This window comes from Lepidochelys olivacea (assembly GCF_965140295.1).
Source record: "Lepidochelys olivacea isolate rLepOli2 genome assembly, chromosome: 8".
Lineage (NCBI taxonomy): Eukaryota > Metazoa > Chordata > Testudines > Cheloniidae > Lepidochelys > Lepidochelys olivacea.
The window spans coordinates 101,213,197-101,228,306 of record NC_140418.1 but is presented as its reverse complement, the minus strand read 5'-3'; the positions used below and the strand labels follow the sequence as shown (position 1 = coordinate 101,228,306).

At 45.4% G+C, this 15,110-nt stretch overlaps 1 protein-coding gene and 1 long non-coding RNA gene across 4 annotated transcripts in view; one reads left to right on the top strand and one right to left on the bottom strand.

Moving 5' to 3' along the window:
- Positions 1–7,972, bottom strand: part of TRABD2B (TraB domain containing 2B) — a 420,914-nt gene extending 412,942 nt beyond the window's left edge. For 2 of the 3 annotated variants that reach the window (XM_084637376.1, XM_084637374.1), the window contains exons 1-2: positions 7,516–7,972; positions 5,144–5,704 (exon numbers count right to left, since the gene is read on the bottom strand). In XM_084637376.1, coding sequence (XP_084493502.1) covers positions 5,144–5,704; positions 7,516–7,623 — 669 coding nt within the window. In that variant the 5' untranslated portion in view covers positions 7,624–7,972. The remainder of the gene's footprint in view (positions 1–5,143; positions 5,705–7,515) is intronic. The other variant, XM_084637375.1, reaches the window with a different exon arrangement.
- A 342-nt stretch (positions 7,973–8,314) lies between these two features.
- The window catches only part of LOC311525321, a 33,394-nt gene continuing 26,598 nt past the window's right edge, over positions 8,315–15,110 (top strand). Inside the window, exon 1 of the long non-coding RNA XR_014712756.1 lies at positions 8,315–8,404. This is a non-coding gene — a long non-coding RNA (uncharacterized lncRNA). The remainder of the gene's footprint in view (positions 8,405–15,110) is intronic.

Here is a 15,110-nt window from a genome sequence, read left to right as displayed (position 1 = left end):
ACAGACACACACACCTGAGAAATTCAGGTTTTCTTCAAAAAATAAAACAGACTAAAACATTTATTTGGGGGGGAAGAACCTTTGGCAAAGATAGACCAAAAAATCTTCTGGTATTCAGCCACCAATATCTGAAATATTTAGGGCTTTTGTCTTTATTGTTGTTGAAAAAAAAATTGAGAGAGAAAAATAGTTTGTCAAAATCCCAGTTTCCCAACAACCCTACTCCCCCCAAAAAAAGTAAAAAGCTTTTTCATCAATAAAATTTTGTCCGGTTCTAAAATTTTTAACTTTCATCTGTTTTTTTTTAAACTGGGCCAGGTCCTCAGTTGGTGTAAACTGGCATCGCTCCACTGAAATCAGAGCTACAGCAATTTGTACCATCTGAAGAGTATGGTCCTTGTAGATGCAAAAATATTTAATCATTTTTAAAAAGGCAGGGGAGGAATGCGGGTGTACAAAAATATTGCCCTGTCTGTATATTAATATTTCATGTGGTTCTGCTATTCAGAGCCCAGCGTAAAGAGTGCAGATAGATGTCACCAGCCAAACATGATGGACCACCCATAGTCCTTTTATTAAACAGCACTTGTACTCTCTGTAATCCTATCAATAGCGTAATCAGAGCTGCCATGTCCCAGAGTTTGATGGAACAGCAGGACCTGGGAAATGAAGACTGACTTTGTTAACAAAGTCATTTCTCCCACTTCATTCTGACTCTCCTTGGTGGGAAATAGGAAAACAATGTTTATTTGTGGAAAGAGTAAGGCGGAAGAGAAATAAAAGGAAGAGAATAGCTAAGTGTGATGTTTAATCTGACACTATCTGGAGCTCCTTTCTTCGAGGCTGTCTCTGAGCCAATCAATTACAGTTTGATATTACGTCTCTCATTTAATTTATCCCACCATATCTTACAGTGATACAATCTAGATAATAATCAGATTCAGGACTAAGTAGGAAAACCTAGACATCTTGAGAATAATGAACACAGCCTTCGTTCAATCAGTGTTATTTCCCATGTATGGATAGGTTTAAAATCATCAGGACAACACTGGGTGTTTAGCAAGGCTACTTTGCAAACAGGACGCATAGTAATGAAAGGCTTTGCCACCAACTGAATGTGGATTAACTGTGTGGACAAAGAACTAGTGATGGGAGATGAAAGAGAGTGAAGTGGATAATATATAGGAACGAATTAGAGGGAGGGGAGTAAATACCTTCTTGGCAATCATGCTGGGTTCCATGTCTACAAACAGGACTGAACAGCGAATTTGCAAATCTTCCTTTGGAATCAGGGGTGCTCAGATACAGGGGTGAAATCCTGCCTCTGTTGAAGTCAATGACAACAGTCCCATTTGTTTTAATGGACACCTGATTTCACCCAGGTCCCCTAACAGAGTTAGGAGCCGGCTGCAAAGTTCAGATCCAAATCTGGAGGTGAAGTTCCCCAAATTTCAATGTGATCAGGTGTGGGGTCGGCCCACATCTACCCAAAATCAAACAGGTACTTTCACTTCCTGGAAAGCCCTTGTTATAACTATATTGGAGCTTTTAGATAGTGGGGTCCCAAGAGCACCGGGAGATATTGCTCCTTCTAGAGCTCCAGGAAGCATTATCCTCTCTCTCACTCCATGGACCATTTGTGGGCAAATCACTTCTGCTCCCATTGGCATTCATGTGGCTGCCTTTCCTCCTCCCTTCCCACAGAACATCCTAATTTGGGACTAGGAGCCTAAAAACTAGAGATGGGCCTGAACTGGCACTGCAGATTCCACGCAACTCCACAAGACACGGGTGAGTTCAAAATATGGATGTGAAGCAGGACCTGAGCTTGGAGATTCAGGGCAGTGTCTGTTAAGAACTCAGGCCCAGATCCTCAAAGGGATTTAGGCACCAAACCTTTGAGCTATTTCCCATAAACTTCACTCTTCATCAAAGCTACTAAGATGGATCCATATTGTTCTGATCTGTTCTGAATCAGAATCCAAACTTTCCCAATGCTGGAATATGAGGTTCTGACCCACCTTTACTTATCACACGTGGATTTAGAAACCTTCACTACCAAGTGATGCACTGTGTTGTTTGCTAGTGCTGGTACTTACTAATATCCAGGGCCCGACCCTGCATTTCTTGGGTAACCAAAACTCTCACTGAAGTCACTAGGAGTTGTGGGTGCTTGTAAACACTAGATTGGGTCCCTCTCAATCTCAAGAACACTTAGAAAGCAATTAAAATCAATGGTAAAGCTGCCATATATCAGCCACATGGTCTCCATATATCAGCAGGGAATACTGTACAGAAGTTCCATGCAGAATGGAGGCTCAGACTACAAATGTTATATTGCCAAGGCATCCGATGAAGTGAGCTGTAGCTCATGAAAGCTTATGCTCAAATAAAGCTTAGTCTCTAAGGTGCCACAAGTCCTCCTTTTCTTAATGGGAAAATGATAGACCACGTTCTCAAAGAAGAAGTGAGTTACATTGTACACCTTAATTTTCTCATCTGATAAAACAATTCACAAATTGAAAGAACTCTGGGCATGGAATATTCCTGGTTAACAATGCAAAATCCTCCCGTTTCTTTAAGAAACAATCAAAAACCAAGTACAACAGGGTGATCACTTCTTGATTTTCCCCTCCTCATGGTATCAGATTAACAGATTTGGTGTACAAAGTCCTAAACAAAATTTTCAGTAACACAAAGCTGCCTTTCATATGGGGGGATGGCAGCGGGGGGGGGGGGGTAGGGGGATGTCGTCAGGGAGGAAGCAAATGACTATTTTTTAAAACTTACTAAGGGAAACATGCTGGATTTTTCCCTAGAAAACAAAAGCATAGAGATGTTTAAATGAGGCACAATCACAAGACTTGATTTCCAAATATTCTTATATATTATATGCAATATTAGAGTAATGCTGAAAGCAGGTAAGAAGTGCTGATGCCCTTAGCAGATATGGGAGTGTAATTTAGCGGAGATGTTCTCAAACCACACACACACAGAGTGGAATATAAGAACTGGTCAATTTCTGATTTCCATTTTTAGTACGTTTAATTATGTGTGTCTTACAGAAGGTTCCAAGATTTAGAATTAAGAGGAGAAACCTAGTTATAGGAACCCGCTCCTCTCAATTAGCACAGTAATACCCCAAGCAGTGAGACTGCTAGACAGAGTGATAACATTACAAATTACTACCGCCAAACAATTTGCCAAGTGCCAGAATGTATTCACCTTAAAGGAAGCAAGTAAAGAGCTATCTGGTTTGTTTTACTTAATTTTGTCTCATGTTGTTTTGACAGCCACCTTTCCAGAAGTGGCGTCAAGCTAAGAAAAATAATATTTTTAAAGTTACTCTTGAACGGTGACCTGTTTTCATAGTAACGTCACCAATCCATAATAATCAAAACCTAACATTTTGTTAATAAAAATCAGAATTTTCCACAAAATTCCCCTTTACTGTCTATAAAACAACTCCTTTACTAAATAGGTAATAGTCCTGATTTCTTTTTTTTTTTTAAAGGAAGGGGGATTCTATGTACACATTAAAAACTAATGACCAAAAGGAAAATAAGTTGATTTCTCATCCCCTGAGTACTATGGTAAGAACATTTCTTTGCAATTCTCTTTCCCGCACACACACAAAAATGTGTAATATGATTCACATTTAAAAGGCTTCCAAGTGTAGGTTTTTAACTAAGGTCTTTCATGTGTTTTATTTTAAGTACCATTTGACTTACTACAGCCAACTAGGATTGGATCAATATTGGGAGGATACCGTGGTTAATTATTTAGACTTTGGTTTTAAAGAAGTATGTGGTCAACAAAAAAGAAAAGGCAGTTAACTCTTTGAGGGAAAGGGAGAAGCAAATTCCTTGTCAAAAAACACAGATGTCTGTAGTTTTAGAAATAAGAATTTTTTAACAACTCAAACTATACTTTCCATGCTCTCAGACCCCACGCTCTCAGAGATTTGCTGTGGGGACTCTATATACTCTGTGTACACGCTTACAACTAGGAACATTAAAGAAATTTATTTTTGCTAAAAGAAAAAAAAAAGTGATTTTCCCCTGTAAAGCAAAACCCCCATTAGATCTCTGGAAAATGCATCACTTGGTGGCAATTTCTCCACTTAAAGGGTCACTGAGGATTTTTTTGTTCAAATAAGGACAGCAGGGTAGGACAGGAAATAGTTGCACTAACAGTAATGACAGAAGCCGGTTAAAAAAATGATGCATTGCAATTGTAAGTTATGGTCTGCTCTGGAATATTTCCCCCTCCCACTCTTTTTGCTCATTTTCAGAATTTCCAGTATGTCTAATTTGACAGTTTCACAAAACAACGTCAAGAGCTGTGAATGTATTACTGCTAGTCCACTAAAATGAAATAGATCCTGGCTTGAAATCTGGTTTAGAAAGCTGAATCTACGCACAGAAAGAGACATTCTGGATTCAAGCTGCACCAACACTTGCTCCTTAATCTGTCCTTCACTTTCCAAGCTTTACCTCCTCTTCACAGCCCACCCCCGCCCCCTTGCAAATTCAAGAAATGAAAATTCAACTTATCTCAATACACAACAGCTTATATGAAAGTCCATTTCTTTAGACATGGAATAATAAAGTAAGAACACCCAAGCAGTTTGCGTAACATTAAACACACTGAAAATGGCATTAAAACTCCCCTCATGCAGTTAGTCCACGTTTTTACTTCTGAGTTGCAGGGAATGAGAGGATGGTGTTAAAAACTTTTTACCAAGTTGCTGGAGAAATTACATACTAGGTTTGACACATTCCCTTGCAAATTACAAACTTGTAGACACCACATCTCGGTGCCTCTGGCTCCCTAATATCACATGTAGTAGAGAGCGAGAGTGTATGTGTGTGCACATTTGTGTTGTGGTGGCTATCCCGTGCACACACAGAGGGAAAGAGTCACCTCTGCAGATACACAGCACCATCAGTGTTATGCCACTTGAGCGCTGCGTTGGGTTGCTGAGGGCCTGCTCTAAAGGCCATCGCAGCCTCAATGGGCTTTGGCTCATGCTTTGTCTTCCTGAGCTCCCTTACCCTGGCGCTGGTCAGTTTCCCTTCCTCCCGCCCCCCCCCTCCCGCTGGGATGGGCAGAGAAGCCCAGGGGCCCAAGCCCCCCTTACCTGGGAGAAGTTGAGCCCATTCAGTGGGTGGCACTGCTCTTCCACCCTCTCCACAGCTCCTGTCCTCTTCTTCGTCCGCTCAGCCTCCTGGGCCAGGTAGAGGTCTAGTACCGGCACCCCTCGGGAGCGGATGTCCGTCTCAGTCAGGGAGTTGACCATCAGCATCACCCAGACGGGCCTCTTGCGCTCCCAGTTGCCAGCAATGGCGTTGAAGAGGTAGTCGGCATACAGCCCCTTGCCCCGCTGGTCTGGGGTCATCCAGTGCGGCAGCATCAGCTTGACGTACTCCAGGTGCCGCTTGAGGCGGCGGTAGAGTTCCCGGGGCAGCACGTCCTGCAGGTTCTCGCCGTGGGGCAGCAGCTGGCAGCTGGCCAGGCCTGAGATGGTGTAGGGATCAGTGAGGTCCAGTTCGAAGTAAACGCTGGAGCTGGCCTGGAACGCTGCCTTGGAGTTCTCAGGGATGAAGTCCCACACCCGCGTATAGGGCACGTGGATGGTACCAAACAGGTAGGCCGGGGGGTCCCGGCGAATGGTCCACAAGAAGGAGTTTAGCTCTCCCTGCTGGGGATGGGGGAGAGACAGTCAGAGAGCCAGCCCGTTTTGGGGACGAGGCTCAGGGCCAGCAAAACAACAGGACAGCATGTGAGAGAGAGAGAGAGAGAATTTTATATACAGCAACTCTGCTGCACCCACTATACCTACAACGCACCCTGTGCCTCAGTAGAGATGTCTGTGAGGTATACGCTGAAATGGTCTATCTCCATAAATCCATACGCAACACAAATAAACCACACATAAACTGTCTCCGTATGTATGGGCACACAAACACACACTCCAGGCATATGCACACTGAGCCGCTATAATACACAGGGCCAGATAAAATACAGTCCCTGTGCGTGTACCTACGTGAATAAGAAATCTTGTCATGTGCATTGTTCCTTGGTATAACTCAACTCTAGTCTGTGATTGACTGTAGTGTGTGTGCCGTGCACACCCAAAACATTGGTTCTGTCTCCCATGTGAGTGATGAACTGTGGGTTGTGTAACTAATGTGGTTCTGGGCGAATTAATAACTTGTTGGCTAGTTACGAATAAGCAAGTGCCCTGATTTGAGAAATACAGTTCAAGTTCAAAGTGGCCCTGAAAGTTGAATCCAGCCTTAAAATTAGTAAGTGAACACTCCCCGCATCCAATAAAAGAAGGTTTCAGAGTAGCAGCCTGTTAGTCTGTATCCGCCAAAAGAACAGGAGGACTTGTGGCGCTTTAGAGACTGACCAATTTATTAGAGCAGAAGCTTTCGTGGGCTGCAGCCCACTTCATCGGATGCATAGAATGGAACATATAGTAAGAAGATAGATAGATACATACAGAGAAGGTGGAAAGAAGGCTAACGCTATTAGAGTCCATCCTATGTTGGCTCTAACAACGCTTATCCAATTAGCAAACCCAGCTTGTTGGATTTCCGCTTTAAAATCTAACTGGCACCTTGGCAAATTCATAAAAGTGGATCCCTTTTCAGTAACTGGACTTAGCTATGTTTCTATAGCTATATATACACCCCCCTGCACAATTAGCATGTAACCACACAGATAAAGGTGGTGATGGCTAGACCCACATACAGGTACAGCTGGATGAAAAATATATACAGTATCTATATGTGCCCCTATATACACACAGTGCTCAGGGGAGGCAGTGTGTAGATATGGAAAGACATGTGCAGAAACTGTATTTAATGTGCGTGGGTCTACACCCAGGTATAAACTCTCCCCACGGGACGTGCATGCTCCCACACAGCGGGGTACGCTCAGAGCCATGAGCCCATACACGCAGCCCTGCCTTTCTAGAGGCACTGCCCGGTGCGTGTGGGGAGGCAGCCGGATGAGCTCTCTGCACAGGAGCGCTGGACGTGTGGATCCAGCCAGGCAGGCAGAGGGAAAGTGACCCCCTTGGGCTGGCGGGATCAGACCCACCCCATAGCTTTGCCCTGGAGCAGCCGCAGTCCCGCCCCATCTCCCTGCAGGGCTCCTCGGGGAGAAAGCGCCTGGCAGCTGGCATGCCCTGGGCAAACTGGGCAACCCCCCTGTCCCCCTTGAGCCAAGCCCCGCAGCCGCCCCCTGGTCCATCAGAGGAGAGGGAGGCAAACAGGGCTGGGATGGGAATGTCTCCATGCCCTGGCAGGGGGAACTGATTGGGGCGGGGAGGGTAGAAAGCAGCAATTAACCCCTTACCCTCCCTCCCCCCGCCGGCACCTGGAGGAGAATGGCAGGCAGAGGGCCAGTCCCCCCCCCACGGCGGGTCGTCTGGTCGTTCCTGGGGCTTGGGCGTGAAGCCGGAGCGCAGGGCGCGGGCTGGGGCGAGGGGAAGCCGCTCACCGATCGGGGCAGCTCACATGGCCCGGGCTCCGTCTGCTTCCTCCTGGATGTCGCGCCTGGCAGGATCCCCCCGAAGATGAAGTAGAGCAGCGCCAGGGTGGGTTGCATCCTGCCTCTCCCCAGCGGAGCCTTCCCTGGTGGCTCTTCGGGGTCTCAAGCGCCCTCCCCGCCCCCGGCCCCGTCCTTGCCCCGGTCTGGTTATTCAGACAAACTTCGCCCGTCCCGTCCGCAGGCGACAAGTGCAGAGCAGGAGCCGGCGCCCGGAGCCCCCCTCTCTGCTCAGGGCCTGTCAGAGGGGGAAAGGCTGCTCCGAGGATGCGCCCGGCTCTGCGGCGGAGCCCCAGCCTCCGCCATGCTCTGTTTGCAGACCGCAGGAGCCACTTCTGAGCTGGCCGGAGCAGTTTTTCGGCGCTGGGGAAAGGAGGTGGGAGAGCAAAAGGAGCTTTCCAGGAGGGGGGCTTGGAGCCTCGCTGGTGAGGATGGAGCTGGGGACGGCTATTTGAACAGGCACAGGAAGGCGGGTACTGATCTGCATGTCAATATCACAGACACACACACACACGCAGCGAGGAGGCAAAAACTTACAGCAACTTCCAACTTTCCCAAACTTTTTTTTTTTTTTTTTTTTTGGTGCGCCGCAGGGAGGCGCTGACGCCACTAGAGGGCGCCTGTTTCTCAATCATCTCACCAGCCGGCGCTGAAGGCTCAGTCCATAGGCAGCTTTACCCTGCCGGCAAAGGGACCGGTTTGATCAGCCCGCTGGTTTCCTAGGTTCAGTGCCTCAGTTGTCCCGATTTCCACCTGCAGCTGGACGGGGCGGGAATGGGGGTTAAACTCTCTGAACGTGCAGCTCCAAGATACCCCCTCAATTAGCGGTTCCTTTTGAAAGGTGAGTTTCTTCTTAAATCATTGCCAAACTTTCCAGGGCCTCTCCTCATTGCTATAGAAGAAGAAATATGCCCCCCCCTTTCAGTTTTATTTCTTAATCTGGGCAGGGTCACATGCAGGTGTTTGTAGCATTCACTATCCCCGAGTGTGTTTGCCTTCCGTCCTTCTCTCCAAACAACTGTAAAAAATGACCATATGCCCCTCCTTCCCACCCCTGAATCCTCCAGCCCTTCATTATAGAATCAAACCACAACTTTGTGTTCAAGCTTTTGAAACAGTTGAATGTGTATTTTCCCACATCCATTCCCCTTGGCAGCTGCCTTTGCACCCCTGGGTTGGAATCGGGATATAAAGCCTCCTGAGAAAGTAAGCTTCTCTAAAGAGATCTCTGGTCCTGTTTTGCAAACTTCAGAGGCTCTGATACCGACACTTCATAAGAATCTCAAAACATGTGTGGCTTGTCACCACTTGGAAGTGGCTATGTGAGACAGCTTTGGCCAGTAGCTGGCTTCAGGCAAAATCCTGGCCCAACTAAAGTCCGTGAAAGTTTTGCCATTGACTTCAGCATGGCCGAGATTTCACACTTAGATTCTATGCCCAGCTCTTCCATTTACTTACTGCATGTGCGTGGGCAAATTGAACATAATCCCTCTGCGCATGAGCGTCCCCATATCTAAAATGGAGGGACAATGTATATCAATTGTATATACAGTGGCTTGGAACCACCCACATCCACGCAACACAACAGACGAGCTCTGGGTCAGAACTGTACAGCTGGTCCCTATCTGCAGTAATCCAAATCCTGGATCTAAACACTCCCCAAACTTTGGGGAAGTTTATATCTAAGCATCAATGCTCAGGTCATCTTTTAACATATTAAAACATAAAATCTACCTAGGGTAGGCATTGAGCGCTCTGTGTGTATATTACATACACGCTGCGCTGTAAAGAGTTAAAGGTGACTGGTTTTTTAACAACTTCCTGAGTCCTTAATCAAAACTCCCATTTTTGGTAATGGGCATTTGCCAGGGTAAAGCTGGCAGGATCGGGTCCCTCTGATTAATTATAAATAAGATTCTTCTAAAACCCGGGCAAAGCCTGAAATGACGTCACGTGTATCAGTCACTGTGGTTACTATTAAACAAATGTAACTACACAAGACGATTGAAGGAGCTTTGACGTTGAATGCAAATCAAATTTGTTTTGCTTGGATTCCGTTTCTGGCTTCCAGACATGAAAACAGTGTGTTCTCCTAACAATAGCTTTGATATCAGTGGCACATTTTTATAGAGGAAAATTAGACCCACGGATTTATCAGACAAGATCCTGGAGATAGGAAACGCATAAAGGAGGATAGATTTTTTCCAACTAAGGCCATGATCTGATAAAGAATTACACTGACTTCAATGGGGCTGCCCGTGTGTGTCAAGTTACTTACGTGTGTAAGTCTGTACAGGACCATTGGTTACAAGCACTCTGGAAACCTTGCAAATTGCGGAAGGGGGCTGTAGGGGTTTCCCATGCAGAGCTCTTTGCAGGTGCGGGGCTGGAATTGTAAACATGCATATCTACTATACCCATGTGCAGCAAGATGATTGCATTTCTCCTTGGTGCACGCTGTCACAGCTGCGCTCACCAGAGGCTCTAAGCTGGAGTCCTCAGCCTTTTTCTATAGCTCTTTCCACCCCTGCCCATGTACGGTGTAATAGCTACTGAAACATACCCTTATTTATAGTGAAGAAGCTGGAGCTGCTGCCACCGTTACCCAGACTGGTGCAAGGGGTGGGAGGGCGTGCCAGGAGGGCCTGGATGCTTCGATATTGCCCCTTTGTGCAAACACACAGGGATTCGGGGGAGCACAGGGTGCCGGGCCCATCCCTACCCCCTGTAAATGCCTGGCAGGCTTAACTGCTGCTCTCCTGCCTCACCCAGCCATGGCTACCATAGCAATGTCCTTATGAAGTGACTCCTAGGTGTGGTAAATCGCTGTGGTAACAAGGCCGCTTCTTGAGGCACCATTACCTATTCCAAGATTGGAGTCTCACTTTGAACTTTCTGGCGTTGCGTTTCACTCGGGGAGGGAGTCGGTTGGGACCGTTACGTCAAATCACAGTCTGTCCTTTGTCCAAGCTGGAGATATTTATCAATGACGTGACCAAGACTATGCAAAATGTACTTTGTAGCTTGGGGGAATTCTCAGTTAGGCTGCGCCTCACTTGCCTGGCCTGACAAGCCACCCCTCGGTGAGGACTTTGGAACGTGCTTCCATCTTTGGTCGAAAATAACCCATCATTGGTGACCTTCACGGCATGCCACAAAAGCTGGTAGGGCTCGGGGGAAAGCCAAGAGTGTGTTCCTGGGGAGACTTCCTGGCTGGCTGAGTTATCTGTATAGGATTAAAGAAAAGGAGGACTTGTGGCACCTTAGAGACTAACCAATTTATTTAAATAAATTGGTTAGTCTCTAAGGTGCCACAAGTCCTCCTTTTCTTTTTGCGAATACAGACTAACACGGCTCTTACTCTGAAACCTGTATAGGATTAGTTAATGCTGGTGGCTGGCTGAGTAAACGTTACCTGTAGATAAGTATTTACCGCTGCTGGGTGGCTGCCACTATGCAAGTGTAAATTGAATTGATAATTAGGACACTTGAAGCTTTTAATCTGGATGTCTCTCCATTGCTTGGTTTCAGAGTAGCAGCCGTGTTAGTCTGTGTTCGCAAAAAGAAAAGGAGGACTTGTGGCACCTTAGAGACTAACAAATTTATTTAAGCATAAGCTTTCATGATATACTGTATTTTTCACTGAATGCATCCGATGAAGTGAGCTGTAGCTCACGAAAGCTTATGCTCAAATAAATTTGTTAGTCTCTAAGGTGCCACAAGTGCCCCTTTTCTTTTCTCTGTTGCTTAAATCTAAAGAGCTGCATGATGACAATCTATCCCCGACATGCTGCCAAGGGAAATCCCAAAGGAGCCAGAAGAGGCAGCCTCTTTCTAGCCCTGGCATGGGCGGGAAGCCAGCCTTCCAGCAGCATGCCACCTGCCTGAGTCTGCAGGAATGATGGCTGGTGGGTCTCCCCAATTAATCTCAGTGGGGCATCAATGCTCAGCCCTGATGAGACACTTTAACCGCATCCCCGCGGAGGTGTGGGCCGCTGGAAGGGCAGTAGGACAGGCGGCTGCCAGTGGGGGAGCTGCTCCCACACGGTGCCATGCCATACCCTCTGATGAGCCCCCAACATCTCGCTCTGGGGCCAGCCAGGAGATCCAAGGGCAGGGTGATACTCTGCTCCCCCCAAGCACTCCCCCGCCCCTGGGCTCCCCCACAGCCTCTTAGCCACAAGAACTCCTCGGTTTTTTTTTGCTGATACAGACTAACACGGCTACCACTGAAACCTGTCATCCTGTAGGATAGTTAGTTGTGTATGGGCCCAGCCCGCAGTGCTCCTAACACGAATAGCTCTATCTGTGCACAAGGGCAATGCAGGTAGCCATTGCTAGGTAAAAGGCAGGTGCACTGGGATCAATATATACCCGGGTTTATAGCAAATCCCTGAGCCATCCATTAATGCAAGCGCCGTCTAGCTGGGAAAGCACAGCCTCTTGTTGATTTATGCTGCTTGCGGGTGAGATGACTAAAGTAACCATAAAAAGAACAGGAACGTACATCCCAGCATGAGACAGAAGCCGAACTGTCCTATTAAAGTGGCGGAGTCGGGTTGTGGAAATTTCAGTCAACGGTCCAGGGAGCAGAAACGGCAGACCGCAAATCGCATGCCATCCATCATGACGTCTCACCTAGGACTTAAAGGCACGCCTCAGACCGATGACTTTTACAAGGCCATCGCTTCTGCAGCAGCAAGGGAAATTAATTCTTTTGTGTACTTGTAATTTTTCTTTTAAGATCAGTTCCATATGTCCCTGCACTTCTCATTTAAACACAGCCGTTCAGGGCAAATCTGAAGTAATGTTAACCCCCTTCTAATGTAAATATTTACCAAAATCATTAAATAATTGCTCTGATCTTTGAACATGTATAACTCTCTACCTGCTACTGTAGGTTTCAAGCTGGAGCAGTTCAGGGCCTCTGTGATAAACCCCAAAGCCTGTTAAAGAAGCTTAATGGTTTGATGGTTAGCAGTTAGCTGGTAGAAAAGGCTAGCTATAAAAATTGCCCAGAGGAACAAACTGTAAAAGTAAATGAATTATTTTGGAACAGGGACTTTCTTTTTGAATTTCAAGAATTCCAGTTAAAATAATCATGCTTTTGAAAAAAATCTAGAATCTTTCATTTTTAATGTGGCATTTTACTTTTTTGGGTATAATATGGAATAGTATCAGTGTATATTTATAACATGTGTCTCATCCTGAATGCTCCCAAATTGTTTTGCTAATTATTGGGAATCACTTGAAATACTACTGAAATGCAACCACTTCTGGGGTGGGGCGAGGAAGCTGTTTAACAGCGTACAGTACTCAGCAGTTTAAGACAGAAAATGAAAAGTGCCACATCCAATGAAGAAGGAACGTAGATAGGCAGAGTATAATGCCCATCATGGAATCTGGCTATGACTCAGGGTTTTAAAAACATCTCTATTCTTGCAAGAATCATCAGTGGACTTTCAGTGCTACCTTTTGTATACAAAACCATACACATATGAAATTCACCTATTTAGCAGCTCTGCTTTTAAAAAACACCACCGCTTATTTTATTTTACAGCCTGTGAAATATGGCTCGCGTTTGTTGCATTTGTATTTCCATGTGTGGGCCTGTTCATTTTTAGACTGGTGGGTCTTTTGATTCCAAGATGAATTTCCTTTTCCAGCAGCCACTTCAGTGCTGTGATGCGGAATAGCTGTGAGATTAGAAAAACACCATCTGTTGATCAGATAAACAAAAGCCTAGTTAGTTATAAGTTTAGTAGGTCATTGTGTCTCGCAAGGTCCTTGTATGTTAATAAATTCCACCGTGAAATGTTTTCTAACATCACATGACAAAACTCTGTCTTCCCAGCATTTCTCTTGATGCTGTTTCTTTAGCAATGGACCTGGGCCTAAGATCTGAACTTTCCCAAAGATCAAAGAGGTGTTTGGGTTGGGAGGATTTGGTTTCATTGTTAATTAATAATTCAGGATACAGCACATATAACATTGTCATGGGCTCATATTATTTATTTGTGTTGCAGGCCGCAGTTGATTGGGGGGTGAGGGGTGAGATGTGTTTGTGCTAGGCACTCTACAAATGCAGTATACTAATGCAAACTGTGCTGTACTGAAATGTGAAGCCCCTCTGGATATGTGGAAAGCTTTTGTAAAGCTAGCTGGCCGCTCCCCTGATAACATGGGGAATCTCTTCTTCTGGGAGTGGATGGGCATGCTCTGGAGCCTACGGAATTTTACCCTCTAGTTGCCAGTCGATTGCTATTATTATTCGTGTCACACACGTGATATCTGGTTGATCAAGTGCCCCTCACTGCATGCCAAAGTACTCAGGGTGCTGCTGAATGAATAGTTGATGCCAACAGGGCTACTCATGCTTAAAATGAAGCACATATGTAAATCTTTGGAGGCCGGGTGGTATAGATTGTAAGCTCACAAAGAGTCCAGAATTGTTGACCTATAGAAAACACGGCAAGACTCACCCAGGCTCCCAGTTTTTCCTCTGGGGAAATGGAATAAGATGTGGAAGGGAAGATAACGTGGTGGAGGTGACAATAGAAGCTGTAATGAAGACTCCACTGATGACTGGGAAGATTGCTTTTTTAAGGCCTGATTCATTGCCTGGTAAAGCAGTGGAAGGACTCGCATTGATTTCAGATGAGCTCAGACTCTCCTTGAGGAAGTCTCTTTTGCAAGGTTCCAGAGTGGTCTGGTTTAGAAAAATAGTGCTTTAAAATGTATGGAATGTGGGTAGAGATGAGACAAGCACAACTGAAAATAAAGCCAAATACATATGTGTACAGTTGAAGTTACTGGGGAAATTCTTCCCACCACTCAGATTTGCATGATAACATTTTAGTTTTTTCTCCATTCAGACTCTCAAACATAATAATTTGGAGATTCCTAGACTCTTTCCACACACCTCTCCCCACGAGTTATAAAAATATGGTCTAGTTTCCTTCAGCTACTTGTTTATTTCTTCTGGAGTTAACACCTCTTCTGTTTTCGGAGTGTATGTGTAGAATAGTCCGTTCTTAATCATCGGAGTGAAGCTGTGGCATTTCAGCCATAGTAATCTTTACCTTTCACTCCTCTCAGGTCAGATCTTTCCAAATGGCTTTCATATATTTATAACCTTAATTCAAAGGGTACAAAGTGTCAAACATCGATTGACTAAAGTGATTTAAGACGGCTCAGTACAGAGTGGCAACTTTGTTGATACATACTGAAAGTTAATAGGAAAAGATGTCAGAAAGGTAGGTGATATGAAATACATAATGCAGTGCTTATGGTATATATGGCTTCTGTCTTTTCTTGCATGCCCTTCAGTTGTCCGCTTTCTGTTTATTATAGAACCATAAAACTCCCATTTGAATTGTCTTAGCAAGACAAATTAATACTAAACCCAGAAAGAAAGAACAGCTGAGTTTCAGAAAGCAAACAGCACCCACCATTACAAAGCTCTCAAACTCTTCTTCTGCCCAGCTCTGTCCTCAGACTATTAAAACACAGGAACAAGCTAGAACATTAGTTTCAACAATGCGTTC